Raw genomic sequence first — 19,452 nt, 5'->3', positions numbered from 1 at the left:
AGTTGGTGACTAATGGCAGAACTGAAGTTTGTACTCGTGAAACAGGTGCCTGCTAGGGGCCAGAGTACATTTAAGGCTTGCACAAGGCAGAACTTAGGAGTGTGCTGAAATAAAGAGTAAGGTTATAGCAAATTAAAGGTGCCAAGTTGTAGTTTCTGAAATCTATGCCATTCTTTCCAGGGCTTCTTGGGTGAGTACCTCTGCACACAGGGCAGGCTTTACTGGGTTGATTTATATTAAATCAGATTGGCAAGAGCCGCCCCATGTCCAGTGTCCCACTGCCAGAGTGAGATTTTGCTGCAGATTAGAGTAATTCCTAACAAATTGCCTGTAAATGCCATGCACTATGTTGTAAGACCTCACCCAAATATCATCAGTGTGTCTATATTGTGTGTTTGAGCAACATAAATCTGCAGAAAGTGCTTTGCTACGCAAGTATCAGTGGCAGACATGTGGTCTATTCCAATCTGCTTTCCATCAGGCACAGTATAGCACACGATCCAAAGCCTCCTTTAATGCTCTTAATGAAGTCTTTACACTTTGGCAAGTAAACAGAAGACTACAGTGCCTTTGGCTGCAAATCAGCATTTCAGTCCCATATGGCTGCCACAATTGAGATGTTTCCAGATGGTGCTGAAGCTGGAGTAGAACATTGTGATTAAACAGTTGGTTCACTCTCAGCTTGAAAATACTCCAAGATGCACCCACAGACATAATAAATCAGGTCTTGGGCTCTAAGGAAGACTCTGTTGAAGGGTGCAAGCTTCCACTGTAAGCAGCTTCAGTTCTGAAGTCAATTATTTCAGCTTGGCCGTGTGTGATGATAGGTTGTCCATATGTTTAGAAAGAGAATCAGATAGCTTTCTTGGCCTCTTACTATGCTTATCCGGCTGTAATTGAATGCCTGTCAGAATCTGCCAGCCAGGTGCGCCATGTTGATATCTGTGTCTTCAGTCAGGGGACATCTAAATTGGAGCTTACTTCTCTAGGATGGTCAGTGCCAAGGCAGCAGACACATAGCTGATGCATGTCCCTGGCTTCCAGTGGTCTTAGACTGCACTTTGAAAGCACTGGCAGCATTAGTACAAGTCCTAAGTAAAAGTATTTCTTCTGTTTTTATGTATAATGATAATGAGTATTTATTTATCACATATACACATGCATAGTGAAATTCTTTTTTTTCGCATACCACAGCATGTCAGGAAGCTGGGGTCAGAGCGCAAGCTCAGCCATGATACAGCGCCCCTGGAGCAGAGAGGGTTAAGGGCCTTGCTCAAGGACCCAACAGTGGCAGTTTGGTACTGAACTCCTTGAACTCCTGACCTTCTGATCAGTAACCCAGAGCCTTAACCGCCAAGCCACCACTGCCCATGTATAGCTCATACTAAATAGTTTTAGATCTTCAAACAAAATACAACATAAAATAAAGGCAATGTGAGCAAAAACACAATTTAGTTTTTAGTTTTCATTGAAGCAAAAAAAAAGTGATCCAACACCTATCACCAATGCGAAAAACTAATTGCACCCTTAAAGTTAAAATTTGGTTATGCCACCTTTAGCAGCAATAACTGCAACCAAACGCTTCTGATAACTGGAGATCAGTCTTTCACTTACTTCTAGGACTAGGATTTACTCCTATGCTTTGGATCATTGTGTTGCTGAATAATCCATAATTGCGCTTGAGTTTCAGCTTACAGACTGAAGACCAGACATTCCACTTTAAGATTTTCTGGTAGAGAGCAGAATTCATGTTTCCCTCAATTACTGCAAGTTGCCCAGGCCCTAAAGCAGAAAAGCATCCCCACACCATCACACTTCCACCACAATGCTTGACCGTAGGTATGATGTTCTTTTTGTGGAAATCTGTGTTTGGTCTATGTCAGATGTAACAGGACCACTGTCTTCCAAACAGTTCCACTTTCCACTCATCAATACACAGAACATTCTCCCAAAAGGTTTGAGGATCATCAAGGTGTGTTTTGGCAAAATTCAGACAAGCCTTAATGTTCTTCTGGGTTAGCAGTGGTTTTCACCTCACCACTCTTCTATGGATGCCATTGTTCCCCAGTGTCTCTCTGATAGTGGAGTCATGAACAGTGACCTTTATTGATGCAAGAGAGGCCTGTAGTTCCTTTGTTGTTGTCCTTGTCTCTTTTGTGACTTGCTGGATGAGTAGTTGCTGTGCTCTTGGAGGAATTTTGGAAGGTTCACTACTGTGCCAATTTTTTCCATTTGGAGATAATGGCTCTCACTGTGGTCCTTTGGAGTCCCAGAGCCTTTGAAATAGCTTTGTAACCCTTCCCAGACTGATGTATTTCAATCACCTTCCTCATCATTTCTGGAATTTCTTTAAACTTTGGAATAGTATGTTACTAGGTAAGACCTTTTAACCAAAGTGTAGATTTGATTGAACAGGGTTTGCAGTAATCAGGCCTGGTTGTGTCTAGTCCAGCTCAACCCCATTATGAATGCAGTTTCATAGATTTGGTTAATTAGTAACTATGAGGGTAAATAGATTTTCACACAGGCCCAGTTCATATTGGATAACTTTTTGGCTTCAATAAACAACATTATTATTTAAAATTTGTATTTTGTGTTCACTCAGGTTGCCTGGGTTTTATCTTAGATTTTGTTTTCATTTCTGAAACAATTTAGTATGAGATATACACAAAAACAGAAGAAATCAGATCAAATCCTTTTTGACAGCACTGTATAGTGTAGCCCAGCTAACTTGGCAGCCAATCAAGAGTAATGATCATTGCTGTAGTGGAAAACACTTCAATACATTGTCAGTATGTAGCTAGAGACCTGCTAATCTTTAGACAGCAGAGGATGTGGAAGCTGGGAAATGAACTGCCTGGCAGAGGGAACCAACCTGGCAGAGGGAATGAAGGATTAGGAGAGGGAACCAGATCCCACCCTGGGGTGTTGTGTTAGCAATCTGGCTAATGTAAGGGGCGTGCAGAGGGAAGCCCTATTCCAATACCAGTGTTAAGCATTGGAGGTCTGACTAACGTACTGTAGCAAGTGAAAAAGCAGGCAGTATAACAAGGGAGACACACTCGCTTAGCCCTGCCAGTCAGGAAACAGCAATGGGATGTGGGATTGAGCAGAAGTGCAAAGGGAGACTCCCTGTGGAAGAGATATATGGGAATAGCGACAAATGCAACTCCAGGCTCATGTAAACTCAGTGGTGGAAAGCTCAGTATGGTGCATAAAGACCACTCAACTGCACTAGTGTCACATATGTACAGAGGAAAGGGAAATGATGGCTGTAAGTCAGTGGTATTTATATCAAATTGTATATCATACAGTCTTGTTGTGACTTTCTTTGTTGGTATGAGTGCACATGTGCACAGATTGAGGTGATTTGAGCTGTGAAACAGAACCCGTTATTCAATAATAATCATATTAATCAAATTAATCAACTACAATCAATTATATTTAGGATGTTAATCATTTTATGGTCAATTATGTTACTCTAAGATGTTATTATATTTTATTCAATTGCATATGTAATCATTTTAGTTAAATTGCATTTATAGTTAAAAATGATAACGTTAAGATAATGTATTTGTTCCAGAGCTGATGTGATGTGTGGTCAGAGTGACATATGAGATAATGTCTACTAATATAATATGTCGGTGTGATAATGTACTGATCTGATGTACTTAGGCCAAAACTCTGTAACCCAAAGATTAGGTAGCATTTACGTAAATGCAGTAATTATCTATAACTTGTACATTATGTCCAGCATGTTTTATCTGACCAAATGTGTAAAAATTTAGGGTCTAAAAGAGTAAGTAGGAAGTAAGTTGGGAGTGAGAAAGGGCAGGTAGACCATGCAGGCTGACTCTCAGAATAAAGGAGAAAGATAAAGACCTTCAATCAGACTACAATCCCAAGAATTCGGACATGATTTTCTTTGACTGCTTGATTCTTTACCTATAATTTCCCTTAATTTTTTTTTGTTTGTTTGTTTCTTTTTAGATTTACTTCCCTTTAAGAATCCGATAAAGACGTTTTGGAGATTTTCGACTCAAACAGGATTTATTACATATAGCATGGTTATCATGATTCATTAGGTATCTGTCTGTCTTGTGGACTTGGGATATCATAGCATGACCCACAGGATTGTGTAAAGACAGATAAGGTTTAATTTATTTGGATTGAGGATGAAAGACTTGGCAGACTAAATGAATGAATTACCATATTGTAGCCAACTGCATTGTTCTATTAAAGCAAATGAAAGGATTGTACCAGACTGAGCATTTGAACAATTGCACATGACCATGTTTTCTTTGGGTTGCTATTCTCCTGCAGTTATTAAATGCTACTACATCAAAAATTTGATGTGTAGTTTATTAAAAGACTTTATTGCTCTGGGTGGGAGTTGACCTGTTTTCTCATTTATTTCTGCTATTTCAAGCTGAAATCATTTCTGTGGATCACATACAGTCTAGACTCACCAGGGGTCAAAATAACACATTACACAGCTGTCCATGCAAGATGAGATGCATCACTCTTTGTCAGCAGCTGACAGTGGCAGAATTAATACTTCAATATAATTATATCTGAGAAGAAAACTGCAATAAAGATTTATGGCAATAAAACTTGTGGTTGTGCTGGTCAGCTCCTTCCTACATCACATTGTTTTCAATCATATTTTCCAGCAAGTTTAAAGTAAGAATAAGAACTCACTGACACTGATACATGCTGTATATTTTCACATATTTTCATACCACACTAGTTAACATGAGCTAAATTGTCAGCATTTCTGAGAGGAATTTTAAGTCATGTTCGTGCTGATAATGCTGATGTTCATAATCTTGATAACATCACAGGAAATTTCAGACAACTTCAGTTTTATGATCGAGTTCGATAAACATTTAAGACACACCCACTAGTCCTAGGTCAGCAGACAGACCCTACTCAATTAAGGTGACTTTTGAAACCAAAATTTTTGATCCAATTACAATAACTCCTTTGCAACGATAAGACTTTGTCCATCAGTGGCACAGCTTACACATTAATTACAAGTCATAATCATTAAAAAATATCAGGAGATAAAGCTAATTATGATGGGACATTAATGGCCCTCTTTAAAGTAACAAAAAAAACAGATGGAAATTACTCATTAACTCATCATTATAAAAGCTCAGTAACTCAAAAACAAGTAGCCCTATAAACAGACTGAATCTAAAGAAAGTTTTAATGAGATATTTTCTATGAATATAATGTTCAGGAATGAAAATAGCAACAAAAAAATCTTGTTTATATTTAAATAATGATTTAAATAATGTGTAAGGAGCCAGGTTAACAAATACTGTGTTAAAGCAGTCAGTCTGAGTAATGATGTCTAAAACTTTGCTAGTTAAGTGTGTTTTTTCCCCACAGCAAAATGTTAGCCGTTGATCTAGTTGCTGGACAGCTACTGTATGTAATAGCCATTTTCTCCCTTTTCACACCATGTTTAAAATGCAGTAACTTTACTACTGACAAAAGACAAACTTATTTTATTTTAGGTTCAGATATTCTGTATTTTCAGAACTCAGTATATTACACACAAAAATACAGAGAAACTTACAGAGAAACACCATAGCGTTGTATTGCTGCATGATGAAGTTCCTCCCGATTAATTTGGATGCATTTGTCTGTAAATTAGCAGACAAAATGTTTATGTAGACTTCTGAATTCATTCTGCTGCTTACCATCATGAGTTAACTCATCAATAAAGATTAGTGAGAATGTTCCAGAAGCAGCCATGCAAGCCCAAGCCATGACACTACCTCCACCATGTTTCACAGATGAGCTTGTATGTTTTGGATCATGAGAAGAGCCATTCTTTCTCCAGACTTTGGCATTTCCGTCACTTTGGTAAAGTTTAATCTTGGTTCCACAACTTTTGTGGCTCTGTATTTTTCACAAATTCCAATCTGGCTTTCCGATTCTTACTGCAGATGAGTGGTTTCCATCTTGTGGTATGGCCTCTATATTTCTGCTCTCAAAGTCTTCTTCGAGCACTCGATTGTGATACCTTTACCCCTGCTCTGTGGAGGTTGGAACAGGAACAGTTCCACTAATCTTCATTGATGATGTAACTCATGATGCTATAACACCCTCCTCCCCTTCCAGAAATAAAAAACAGCTGAAAAGAGGCTGTGGTAAAAGCCTGGAAGTGCATCACAAAAGAAGAAACCAACAATTTGGTGATGTCAGTGAGTTGTATATACAGTGGCAAGAAAAAGTATGTGAACCTTTTGGAATTTCATGGTTTTCTGCATAAATTTGTCATAAAATGTGATCTGATCTTCATCTAAGGCAAGGGTATTGACAAATATAATGTGTCTAAAATAATTACACAAAATAAATTCTGATCCCTCATGTCTTTATTGAACACACTCATTAAACATTCAAAATGGCAGTGGAAAAAGTAAGTGAACCCTTGGAATTAATAACTGGTTGACCCCACCTTGGCAGCAATAGTCTCAACCAGGCGCTTCCTGTAGCTGTGGATCAGACCTGCACATCATTCAGGAGGAATTTTAGCCCATTCTTCCTGGCAGAACTGCTTTAGTGCTGTGATATTCTTTGGACGTCTCAGGTGTATGGCTCTCTTCAAGTCATTCCATAGCATCTCTATTGGGATGAGGTCTGGGCTCTGACTTGGCCACTCCAAAAGGTGGATTTTGTTTTTCTGAAGCCATTCTGTTGTGGACTTGCTCTGGTGTTTTGGGTCGTTGTCCTGTCGCATCACCCACCACTTCTACACAGTTTCAGCTGACGTACAGACATTCTCACATTATCCTGAAGAATTGTCTGATATACTTGGTAATTCATCTTCCCCTCAATGATTGCAAGCTGGGCAGGCCCTGATTCAGCAAAGCAGGCCCAAATCATGATGTTTCCTCCACCATACTTTACGGTTGTGATGATGTTTTCATGATGATATGTCGTGCCCTTTCTACGCCAGATGTAGTGCTCTGTGGTTTTTCCAAATAGTTCAATCTTAGTTTCATCAGTCCACAAAACATTTTTCCAATACAGCTGTGGAGTGTCAATGTGCTCTTTTGCAAACTTCAGGCGTGCAGCAATGTTCTTTTTAGTAAGCAGTGGCTTCCTTCGTGGTGTCCTGCCGTAGACACCCTGCTTGTTCAATGTTTTACGTATTGTAGACTCATGAACAGAGATGTTAGCCAGTTCCAATGATGCTTTCAAATCTTAGGCTGTCATTCGGGGTTGTTTCTTTACCTCATTGATGAGTCTTCATTGTGCTCTTGGTGTCATTTTGACTGAGCGCCCACTTCTTGGTAGAGTAGCAACAGTCCCAAAGTGTCTCCATTTGTAGAATGTTTGCCTAACTGTAGACTGGTGAATTTCTAAAGTCTTTGAAATCACTTTGTAACCCTTGCCAGCTTCATGTAAATCAGCAATTCTTGATCGTAGATCCTCTGAAAGCTCTTTTTGGTGAGGCATGCTCACATAAACGTGTGCTTCTTGTGCAGAGCAAACTCCAAAAGTTTGACGGGTTTTTATCAGTCAAATTAGCTGTAGTCCACACCTCCAAACTCATTTTCTTAACGAGACTCCAATTAGCTTTTTTGAGGTCATTAACTCAAGGGTTCACATACTTTTTCCACAAGCACTATGAGGTTTTTTTTAGTTGTTCTCAATAAAGACATGAGGGATCAGATTTTTTTGTGTGTTATTATTGTAGACACATTATATTTGTCAATACCCTTGACTTAGATGAAGATCAGATCACATTTTATGACCAATTTATTCAGAAAACCATCAAATTCCAAAAGGTTCACATACTTTTTCTTGCCACTGTATATGCAACCAAATATTAAGAGTTATTTACTTTAATGTACTTAAATTAAAGTGAGTGTAATGAGCTCAGGTATTTTACTGCCAGTCAGTAATCTGGCTGGCACATTTTGTACCAATTGCAAATGATCAACAGTTGTACTATGCAAACCCAGATAGAGTGAATTACAATAGTCCAACCTAGATGTTATAAATGCATGAATAACAGTTTCAAGGGCCTTCTTGGAGAGCATCATTTTGATTTTAGCAATAGATCTTAACTGAAAGAAACTGCTTTTTACAGCAGCACTAATCTGCTTATCAACGCACAGTGTGGAGTCAAAAATGACACCAGGGTTTTTGACACAGTCGCACACATTAGAAGAGAGGAGACCAAGCTGATTGATGTCAGAGGACAGAGCTGATGGGCCAAAGATGATTATTTTGGTTTTATCATTGATGAGCTGTAAAAATGTACATGTCCACACAGCAAAATCAGCAGTGTTGATTTAACACCCACAGTGTTGAATTTACACCCTACAGTGTTTATATAAGTCCACTGGACTCAAATAAACACTCTGTGTGTTAATTCAACACTAGGGATTTTACTGTGCATCCAGCATTTTATGTCATACAGACAGTCAAACAAACTAGACAGAGAGCAGGTCTTATTTTTCACAGGAAGATAAAGCTGAGTGTCATTGGCATAGAAATGATATGATAAGTGGTGTCTCTCAATAATATGACCTAGAGGAAGCATATATAGAGAGAAGAGAAGAGGACCCACAATGGAACCCTGGGGAACACTATAGGATATTTGAGCACAGGATGAGAAACACACTTCCCTACATTAACAGTAAATGTCCTCTCCTTGAGATAAGAGGCAAACCACTCCAGCACAGGCCCCTGAAACCCAGCTACATGATCAAGTCTTTGCAAAAGGATATCATGATCTACTGTGTCAAATGCTGCACTCAATTCAAGCAAGATTAAAATACAGCAAGAGCCTGAGTCAAGAGTGAGTAAGATATCATTGGTGACCTTCAACAAAGCAGATTCAGTACTGTGAAGTTCCTTGAAACCGGACTGAAATGAATCAAAAATACTAAAAGCACTCAGGTACGAAGAAATCTGAGAATAGATAACTTTTTCCAAGACTTGTGAAATGAGTCTGTAGTTTGGAAATGTGTCTGTAGTTATTCATGACATGCTGATTAAGAAGATGAAAGATGAAAGATTCTGCCTCTCTAAGATACTCTTTTTATACCCAATCATGTTACTGACCTGTTCTCAATTAACCTCCAGCTGTTTCTTTTTAGTAACACTTACTTTTCCAGCCTTTTGTTGCCCCCATCCCAACTTTTTTGAGACGTGTTGCAGCCATCCAATTCACAATTACCTTGTTTTTTCCTTAAAATGGTACATTTCGTCAGTTTAAACATTTGATATGTTTTCTATGTTCTACTGTGAATGACATATGGGTTTATGACATTTGCAAATCATTGCATTCTGTTTTTATTTACATTTTACATAGCGTCCCAACTTTTTTGGAAATGGGGTTGTAGAAACCTCTTGACCAAATGATAGTAAAGTGCTTTTTTGCATCTATTTAAAAATCATGGAGCCCCTTGGTGGTCCAGGAGCCCTGAGTGCCCTCTTACACTGCTTATATCAAAAAATGCCTGATTGCCTCAGTACTCACTAAAACTCTTGGTGATAATTTGTAAACAATTAACTTGATTTCAATTAATCATTTAACTGACTCTTCTCCCAGTTACAAATGAAAGGCAGCAGGTATCATTGGCACTTCATATCATCCAGGGTCACCAGTTCAATCCTGAGCTCAGGTTACTGTCTCTGCAGATTCGCTGTGCTCTCTGCAGTAACGTGGTGTCTTCATGGTTTTCCTGGGGGTTCTCCAGTTTCCTCCCACCTCCCAAAAACATACCAGTAGGTGGACTAGCTGTGCTAAATTGCTCCAGGTGTGTGGATGAGTGTGTGAATGGTGCCCTGTGATGGACTGGCTTCCAAATCCAGTTTGTAATTCTGCTTAGCACCCAGCGAAGTAATTTCCCAGTAATTTCCCTGTGAAGGGAAATGACTAATTTTTACTTTGTAATAGTTTTGTTCTAGTTCTATTTCATTCTCATCAGAGGATAATGCCTAAGAAGGCCATGTCATGTCACTGAGATCAGTACAGAATGTTTATCTGCTTACAGAGACACACACATGTTCTTCTGTTCAAGGTTCATCTAAACATCTTCCAAGATCCTAAAACAAAGCCTGTTCGAACTGCCTCAAACCGCTTCTCATTGGTACACAGAATTATGTCATGCTCTGCGTTTCATATATAGTATTGTAGTACAAGGGCTTCAGAGCGCTCTCATTATTCTATCCTGCTTTATTCTATCCTGTATTAACCATCTTTCTGTAATAAACCTTTTTACCTTCAGAGGACGAGTCTGCGAGTGTTGTCTAATTTCCACGACAATTCCCAGGATGGGCCATATCTGTCTGAGAAGTGATTTTTTTTTTAAAATCAATCCTCCCAAAGGGGCAATTCTACTGTAAAAAAAAAAAAAACTGAATCAATGAAGTAAAACTGAATCAGTGAAGTAAGTCATACTCATCGCTGTGACACGTGCCTGCCCTCTTGTGGCCACATCACAGAATTACGCCTCCAGCTTTATAGGCGCCTTTTTAAATGAGAGTGCTGAATTTTAGTATCAGATTTAATTTTTTATAAATACCTTTAGTTGTTTCCCCTTCAGCTACGTCCTATAAACTAAGCTCACAAGTGTGTGTGTTTCTTTACTTCATCTTCCAATAAGCAGCATTCTCCTGTGTGTGAGGAAGCAATTCCCTGACAACATGTCCATACACGCCGTCCTGTATTCAGCCCTGAATATAAGCCTGCTCTCCTCACGTTTACCTGTGACTCTTTGCATCTATCTGTATCTCGAAAACAAGCACTACCTCAGCTTTTATTTTTACACGTCTCAACCCACAGAATTGACAATGAAATTTAATAACACAGAGGACATCATGAAGACTCTGCAAGAGGCCCCGGTGGCCAGGAAAGCTCTGCTGGACAACCACATCAATCTCAACAAGGTGGCTGACTACTGCGAAGACAAGTATTTAAATGTAAGACTTTCTTTTTACTATCAAGGTAGACATGTATCTGTGTCTGTTGTTGTTGTTCTAACCCTGTAGTCAGGGGAAAAAATGCAACCTAATTTTCCAAGAATTCCAATCATTTCAAGTTTTGCTCATTAAGAAGAAGTGTGAAGCCGGATACATCCGTTTTATTCATGTTTCCGTACAGGGTTCTTTAAGAGTTTTGCCTTCAGACATGTTTTATAGTCTCACCATTTTCCCAAAATGGAAGTCTGTACAAGCCCAAACAGAGCTGAGTGGTTTAGGAGGCCTGCCCTGAGCCCTGCATTTCAGATATCCTACTGCTAAATATGCACATCTTCCAAACATATTGTGCTTCACATTGCATGTTTGCACAAGCCTTGTTGTCTCATCTTCTCATCAAGGTTTCACATTCTTTAGTTGCAACTTGTCTATCTCTTTAGAGTTCAGGCCTTTTGCAGTTAAGCAATAAGTGTGTAAGCATGAATGATTCAAATGAGCAATGTAGTCGGTCTACTTAATGATGAGATAGTTCCCATGTATACAACAGGCTTATGTTTGATCTTGTAGCCAGTTATGTTCTTGCATGCTTTCCATTGGACTCCACGGAATAAAATCGAATAAAGACGGGTTTACACTGCACTATTTGGGTGTGGTGGGAAAATTATTCTTCGGCTGACAGTTGAGATCGGTGTCTTAGAAAACATATTATACAACAGTTAGTTCCAGTCCGTTAATTTGATTGGACGAGTGGCTTTCCAAGACAGCTTATATTTAGGATAACCGCACTGGGACGTTTCACTGTTTGTATCGCTCTGCTTGTCTGTGTTCAGAGTTAGTGACATCATTAGCGGACATTTCAAGCGATACATTTTTCATGAATACGACTTCTGACTAAAAATCCGAAAGCTCATCGGATGTAGATGAAAAAGAAGATGCAATAATAAGCAAATTATTTGGTCATATTATGTCCAAAATGGCAGTTACTCAATCCATCCATATTCTGTACCGCTTATCTTACTTTGGACTGGGGAGGAAACCGGAGTACCCAGAGGAAACCCCCATAGCACAGGGAGAACATCCAAACTCCGCACACACAGGGCTGCGGCGGGAATCGAACCAACCCTGGAGGATGTCACCTCCAAATCCTACAAATACTTCACTAATTGATGAATGACAGACCAAATCCTAGATGCAATGTAAACGTTTATAGGATTCAATTCAATGCAATTTTATTTGTATAGTGCTTTTTACAGTGGACCTTGTCTCAAAGCAGTTTTACAGAAACATATAAACACAGGATACAGAATTTAAGTGTGTGGATTAATCCCAAGTGATGGTAAATGGCCTGCACTTATATAGCGCTTTTATCCAAAGTGCTTTACACTGTGTCTCATTCACCCATTCACACACACACACACTCACATGTCAATGGTAGCAGAGCTGCCATGCAACTTGCTAACTTGCCATCGGGAGCAACTTGTGGTTCAGTGTCTTACCCAAGGACACTTCAATATATGGAGTCACGTGGGCCGGGAATCGAACCGCCAACCCTACGATTAGTGGACAACCCGCTCTACCACCTGAACCACAGCCGCCCCAGGATACAGTATCATTTCTACAAAATGTGAACAGCTTTACTAATGAGCACCAACATCTGTACACACATCCGCGTACATTATTCATATAATAGATGCTTTTATCTAAATGACATAGAATGCAGTCTGATGGGGGGATCAAAAGTGCCCAACAAGGGCCCAACTATGTAGCTTCTCACAGCATGCCATTTACCGGAACAGAAATATAACTGCTAAGCTGCCTACTTTCCAAATTTATTATTATAACATTTCAAATGATTTTACTGGAATGAAGTTTCCACTTGGATATGAGGCAAGAGATATTTAAAATCTGGGTTTGTCCCTTTTCTATACTTTAGGCGGAGGACACAACGAAAGCACTGGAGGAATCCAAAGCTCTCACCAATCAGGCCCTGGCCAACGTCGCCTACCAAATCCACACGCTGGCAGCGAGTGTATTAAGACTGCTGGATGCCCAGACCATTCAACTTATGCAGATGGAATCATCAGTCAATATTCTAAGCATGGTAGGCTTTAATGCAGACGACACGCTGAAGGAAATTACATTCTGGTGTCCTGATAAAATTAACATTGGTTTGTATGTAAAGGTTTATATTTTAACCAGATCTATTGTCTTATTTAAATATCTGACAATTGACCCTGGTGCTCGGGATGGATCCGTCATACATTATCTACACTGCTGTATGTTCCAATATCCTCCATTGTTATTTTCTCTTGAGGAAATATGTCACAGTCTTCATCCATTAAACTCGTGGCCTATTTTTATGTTATACATGTTAAAACATTTATTCAGTAGCTACTATGAATTACTCAGAGAACCACTGGAAAAATACTAAGTACGTTATGCACAAACTTATGTAGGATGCTGGCACTGTTATAGATGGATTGCAGTAGTGTATCATATGTGAATACACATATATATTCGGTTTTGCTTCGTGTACATACACAAGTGTATCTTCTACGTTGTTTGTAACAGACTATCGTTCTCTCTTAACAGGGTAATTACATCAAAAATTGTGCAGGATCTGTGTGAATTTTTATACTTTCAAATAAGTGGATGGTTCTGGAGTATTTATTACTTTATGTAGGTGCAGTCAAATGACAGTTTCCAATCTTCAACCGTCCACTTTCTGCGAGATTGTGCCCATTGTAGCCTAAGATTCCTAGGGTTAGGATTAGGGTCAGGGCTAACCCTAACCCTAACCCTTTCTCATTTGTAAGTCACTTTGGATAAAAGCTTCTCCTAAATGAATAAATGTAAATGTAAGATTCCTCTTTTGAGATGCTTTTTTGTTCATCACGGTTGTAAAGAGTGGTCACGTAGTTACCGCAGCCTTCTTGTCAGATTTCTCTCATCACAGAGGTGTTTCCACCCACAGTGTTGACGCTCAATGGATGTTTTTTTGTTTTTCACACCATTCTGTGTAAACTCTAGTAACTATTGTGCATGAAAATCTCAGGAGAACAGCAATTATTTTCCCTCAGTTTGGTGTGAAAATGAACTGAAGTGTATTTTGTAGCTAAAGTATCTATTTTGTAAATGCAAAATGATGTCATTATTCTTCCTCAGACGGTGAGCATGTACAAGGAGAAAGTAGTGCGGCAGGAGATTGGTGTCCTGACTGCTCCTTGCAAAATCCCATACGTTCAGAAGATAGTTCCTCCAGCAAGACCTGAAGAACCCAACACTGAATATGAGCGTGTCCCAATATCCTACACCAGTCTAGACTCAGTCGGACATGGAGTCTGGGACAGAACCAAAACTGTATGTGTCTGTAGTGTAATAACAAGTCATTGTTATTGGACTTACATGCTATAATTTTGATTCAGTGTATTACATAATTGCTTCTGGGGGAAAAAAGCATAGGTAATATCAAACTAAAGTTTCATGTGACTTTAATCTTTAGGCACCAAAGAACCAGCCTGAACCACAGACAACTATCCAACAACCAAGCTCGCAAGAAGGAGGCCAACATTTTGTGTAAGTTTAAGAGGATTTTCGTTTTCATTTGTCAATTTTAAGGTTATTTGAGAATGTAATGTGAAAGGTTTGGTGTTTTACATACCAAAGAACAAGACACAACATATCCAGATTGCAACAGTTTCGCTTGACAATCTGTATATATGAGTTGCTACAAGTCTCCATCTCTCTCGCGCTTTCATTTTTGTAGATCTGGCATTGGCATTGCCGTTCCTCCACCTTCAGTTCCCAACTGGGTTGGTTTAAAAACCACAGCTTCTTCAGCCACACCAGTCTCCTCCATGCCACAGCCTCAGAGTTTCTACAATGATACTCCACCACCACCTCCTCTTCCACCTGCTAGTGATACTGATGGCTTTCCACCTCCAGCACCACTTTTTCCTCAAAGTAGTTCAATATCTGTAACTACACCATCTCCTTCTCCATTTACATCTCCTATTACAGACTTATTTTTACCACCACCCCCAACTACCCAGTCCGACTTCATGGCTCCTCCTCCTCCTCCTCCTGCCAATTCAATGCCAACTCTTTCGTTTGAAGATTCTTTCCCAGCTCCACCACCTGCACATCCAGAGTATGTCACCATGGCTCCACCACCCTCTCCATTTACGCCTCCTCGTACTGGAAAGGGTCACGTTGCACCACCTCCTCCAATTCGCTCTACTCCTGGTGGGGGAAATGCTCCTTTACCTCCTCCTCCTCCTCCTGGACAGAGTAATGCTCCACCTTCTCCTCCACCACCTTTAACTACTGCTGGAAAAGCCTTCATTCCTCCTCCTCCTCCTCCTCCTCCTGGACAGAGTAATGCCCCACCCCCTCCTCCACCACCTCCAACTACTGCTGGAAAAGCCTTCATTCCTCCTCCTCCTCCTCCACCACCACCATTTTGAATCCTGAAGCTGATCTTACCTAAGATATTATTGGGAAACCACTAATATCAAAACCGCTACTGTGTTCTCCAGACAATAGCTGTAACATTTCAATGTTATATATACCACATTAATATACCAGGCTCAAGTGTATCTTGCCATAACTGCTAAAGTAAAAGGGTTGTAGTAAATATCTAACAAATGGAACAAACTTTCACATCTGCTGAAGCAACACACCAACTTTAAAAGTTAAAAAAAGTAGTATAGATTGTATACTACACTAATTTAAAAATGTACTCTATATGGCCAAACTTACATGGACATCTGACCTTCACACACATATGTGCTTGTTGAACATCACATTCCAGAGTTAGACCTCTTTAGTGCTTTAACAGCCTCTACTCTTGTGGGAAGGCTTTTGGAGCATGGCTCTGGGGATTTTTACCCATTCAGTAGATGGTGTTCCAGTTCATCCTAAAGGTGTCCAGTGATGCTGAGGTCAGGGCTTAATGCTTCAGCATACAAAGACATTCTATACAATTGTGTGCTTCCAATTTTGTAGTATGGATGGGATGGTTAGGTGGCCATGTAGTGAATCTAGATGTAACGAATATGTAAGAACCTATAAGGAATAGCTGCAGTAACTACTGCACTTTTTTTTCTAACTACAGTGTTGGAATGCTGAACCCATTAAACCCATCCAATATCACACAAAATGTGTAAGTTTTGCTAGATTTTATATAAATGAAGTCATAACAAAAGGTAAAATCACTAACCAGTCCCCTCAACCTATAGGAGTTAGCCTTTGTGAATTCTTACTGTACACTATAGATATTTGTAAGACCATGATGACTAAAATGTATTCTACGTGTAATGGTGAAAATATCTATGACTTGGTTTAGCTTTACTAATGATACCGTTTCTGAAATGTTGTATTATATAACAGAGATATAAAAGATTTATATGACATGGTTAACTAATCAACATGTAGGTCACACTACAAAGCATTATGTGCTTACAATTTAAGTAGAATTTATATTATGACATGACTTTGGTATATTAAATAAGTTTGCAGATAACTAATCTCATGATTATTTCATTTGCACTTAGTGTGTAACTATTGATATATATATCCATTTAGCCATAGCCATATTTTTACTGAAAAATAATTGCAAAAAAATTATACTATTAACCAATTAAAGAATAGTGTTACATTTTATATACGGTGCTGTGAAAAAGTATTTCTGATAAATCTGATATCTTCTGTTTTTGTGTATATCGCATGCTAATATTTTTAGATCTTCAAACTAAATACAACATAAAACAAAGGTAACCTGAGTAAACACACAATACAGTTTTTATTTACTTATTTATTTAATTAATTTAAGAAAAGAAAAAAAAGTAATCCAACACCTATCACCCATGTAAAAAACTAATTGCCCCCTAAAAATCTGGTTGTGCCATCTTTAGCAGCAATAACTGCAACCAAAGCTTCCGATAACTGGAGATCAGTCTTTCACTTACTTCTAGGACTAGGATTTACTCCTACACTTTGGATCATTGTCTTACTGCGTAATCCAGTTGCGCTTGAGTTTTAACTTACAAACTGAAGACCGGACATTCTCCTTTAGGTTGTTCTGGTAGAGAGCAGAATGTTTCATTCAATTATTGCATGTTGCCCAGGCCCTGAAGCAGCAAAGCATCCCCACACCATCACACTTCCACCACCATGCTTGACTGTAGGTATGATGTTCTTTTTGTGGAATTCTATGTGTGGTTTACTCCAGATGTAACAGGACTCCTGTCTTCCAAACAGTTCCACTTTCGACTCATCAGTCCACAGAACATTCTCCCAAAAGGTTTGAGGATCATCAAGGTGTGTTTTGGTGAAATTCAGAAGAACCTTAATGTTCTTCTGGGTTAGCAGTGGTTTTCACCTCACCACTCTTCCATGGATGCCAATTTTGCCCAGTGTCTCTCTGATAGTGGAGTCATGAACAGTGACCTTTATTGATGCAGGAGAGGCCTGTAAGTCCTTTGATGTTGTCCTTGGCTCTTTTGTGACTTCCTGGATGAGTAGTTGCTGTGCTCCTGGAGGAATTTTGGAAGGTCAGCCACTTCTGGGAAGGTTCACTACTGTGCTGAGTTTTTCCATTTGGAGATAATAGCTCTCACTGTAGTCCTTTGGAGTACCAGATCCCTTGAAAAAACTTTGTAACCCTTCCCAGACTGATGTATTTCAATCACCTTCTTCCTCATCATTTCTGGAATTTCTTTCAATTTTGGCAGAGTGTGTTACTGGGTAAGACCTTTTAACCAACGTCATGCTGTTGAGAAAGTTCTGTTTAAGTGTTGATTTGATTGAACAGGGTTTGCATTAATCAGGTCTGGTTGTGTCTCGTCCAGCTCAACCCCATTATGAATGCAGTTTCGTAGATTTGGGGAATTAATAACTCCGGGTAGTTGGTATTGGATAACTTTTTTGCTTCAATAAATAACATTATCATTTAAAAACTGTATTTTGTGTTTACTCTGGTTGCCTTTGTTTTATCTTAGATTTTGTTTTAATTTCTGAAACAATTTAGTATGAAATATACACAAAAACAGAAGTCAGGATGGGGCAAAAAATATATATATAATTTTTTACAGCACTGTACATGTATATATTGTTATCTGGGTTTTTTTTCCTTCTAAAAATCTGTTATTATCTGAGGTACAAGTGGTTTAATGTTAAGCGATATTCAACTTTTAAGGATATGATGTACACTTAATTATTATATACTCTACCTATGCAATAATTTAATACAGGAGTGTTCTGTTAGTGTTCTTTACTTTTAACCTTGTGTATTAATTGGGTGTTCGACCATTCTCAGCATAACAGTCACACTGACATACAGGCATGTCTGCCAACCAAAAATAGACCATCAACTAAAAACATCCAGCCCACAGCATTCCTCTGGTCTGACACTGACCACTGATGAAGGATGACAAGATGGCCACCGCAAATTATGCACGGCAACTGTACAGCTAGAGGGTGTGCCAACATGTGTGTAATAAAGTAACCAGTAAACCACAACCACAACAACACTGCTGTGTCCAAAACACTCGTACAAGCGCCACCCACCCACACACACACACACTATCATTCCACTGTTATGTCAGGGTCACTACTGTACTGAGAATGAATCAGTAACATTGGTGGATGGAGTAGAAGGTGACTGACACATAATGCATATAAGGAGATGTACATAATAAAGCTATATGGAGGATTTATACGCTGACATGCTACCTAGTAAATGTCACTTTTAAATCTCCCAGATGCACATTAAGATACGCAGCGAGTGAACAATGCCACTTGCGCTACTTCTGTTTCTGTACATGCACATAAACTTATGCGTCAAGTGCTTACCAGGCCTCTGTGCTTTGTGTTTGTCCAGTGTGGATTATTTTCATATAACAACATAACACAACACAGCACTTCCCTGGACTAGACTGGTGAGTCAGTGCAAGGAATTCTTACACTGATCAGCCATAACATTAAAAGCACTGACAGGTGACGTGGATAACAGTGATTATCTTCTTACAATGGCACCTGTCAAGGTGTGGGATATATTAGGCAGCAAGTGAACATCCAGTTCTCGATGTTGATGTGTTTGAAGGAGTAAACAATGGGCAAGCGTGAGGATCTGAGCTACTTCGGAGCATCTCCAAAACGGCAGGTCTTGTCGGGTGTTCTCAGTATTCAATTCAATTATATTTTATTTGTATAGCGCTTTTAACAGTGGACATTGTCTGAAAGTAGCTTTACAGAAACATATAAACACAGGATACAGATATTATATGTGTGAATTTATCCCTATTGAGCAAGCCGATGGCGACGGTGGCAAGGAAAAACTCCCTAAGATGATATAAGGAAGAAACCTTGAGAGGAACCAGACTCAGAAGGAAACCCGTCCTCATCTGGGTAACAACGCATAGTGTGAAAGTAAAAGAAAGTTCATTAGGGTTTTAATATGAAGTCTGTTTTGTTGAACTACTCCACTGTTCATTAAAG

General features: G+C 39.2%; 1 protein-coding gene across 1 annotated transcript; it reads left to right on the top strand.

The window, feature by feature from the left end:
• The first annotated feature begins 10,679 nt into the window (after positions 1-10,679).
• On the top strand, positions 10,680-17,991 carry abi3b (ABI family, member 3b). The gene is made up of 5 exons (XM_053639450.1): positions 10,680-10,956; positions 12,887-13,054; positions 14,119-14,313; positions 14,456-14,529; positions 14,720-17,991. The coding sequence occupies exons 1-5, from the start codon at positions 10,681-10,683 to the stop codon at positions 15,417-15,419; spliced, it is 1,413 nt and encodes a 470-aa protein (XP_053495425.1). The 5' UTR covers position 10,680; the 3' UTR covers positions 15,420-17,991.
• The last annotated feature ends 1,461 nt before the right edge of the window (positions 17,992-19,452 follow it).

This window comes from Ictalurus furcatus, chromosome 13, assembly GCF_023375685.1.
Source record: "Ictalurus furcatus strain D&B chromosome 13, Billie_1.0, whole genome shotgun sequence".
Lineage (NCBI taxonomy): Eukaryota > Metazoa > Chordata > Actinopteri > Siluriformes > Ictaluridae > Ictalurus > Ictalurus furcatus.
The sequence above is the reverse complement of the archived record's forward strand: the minus strand, read 5'-3'. Positions and strand labels throughout refer to the sequence as shown.

Excerpts from the sequence above, each read along its gene's own strand:
- abi3b (XM_053639450.1), top strand. The coding sequence starts at position 10,681 with ATGTCCATACACGCCGTCCTGTATTCAGCCCTGAATATAAGCCTGCTC. Across the intron at positions 13,055-14,118 it reads CAGTCAATATTCTAAGCATG|ACGGTGAGCATGTACAAGGA; the intron begins GTAGGCTTTAAT and ends ATTCTTCCTCAG. Across the intron at positions 14,314-14,455 it reads TCTGGGACAGAACCAAAACT|GCACCAAAGAACCAGCCTGA; the intron begins GTATGTGTCTGT and ends TTTAATCTTTAG.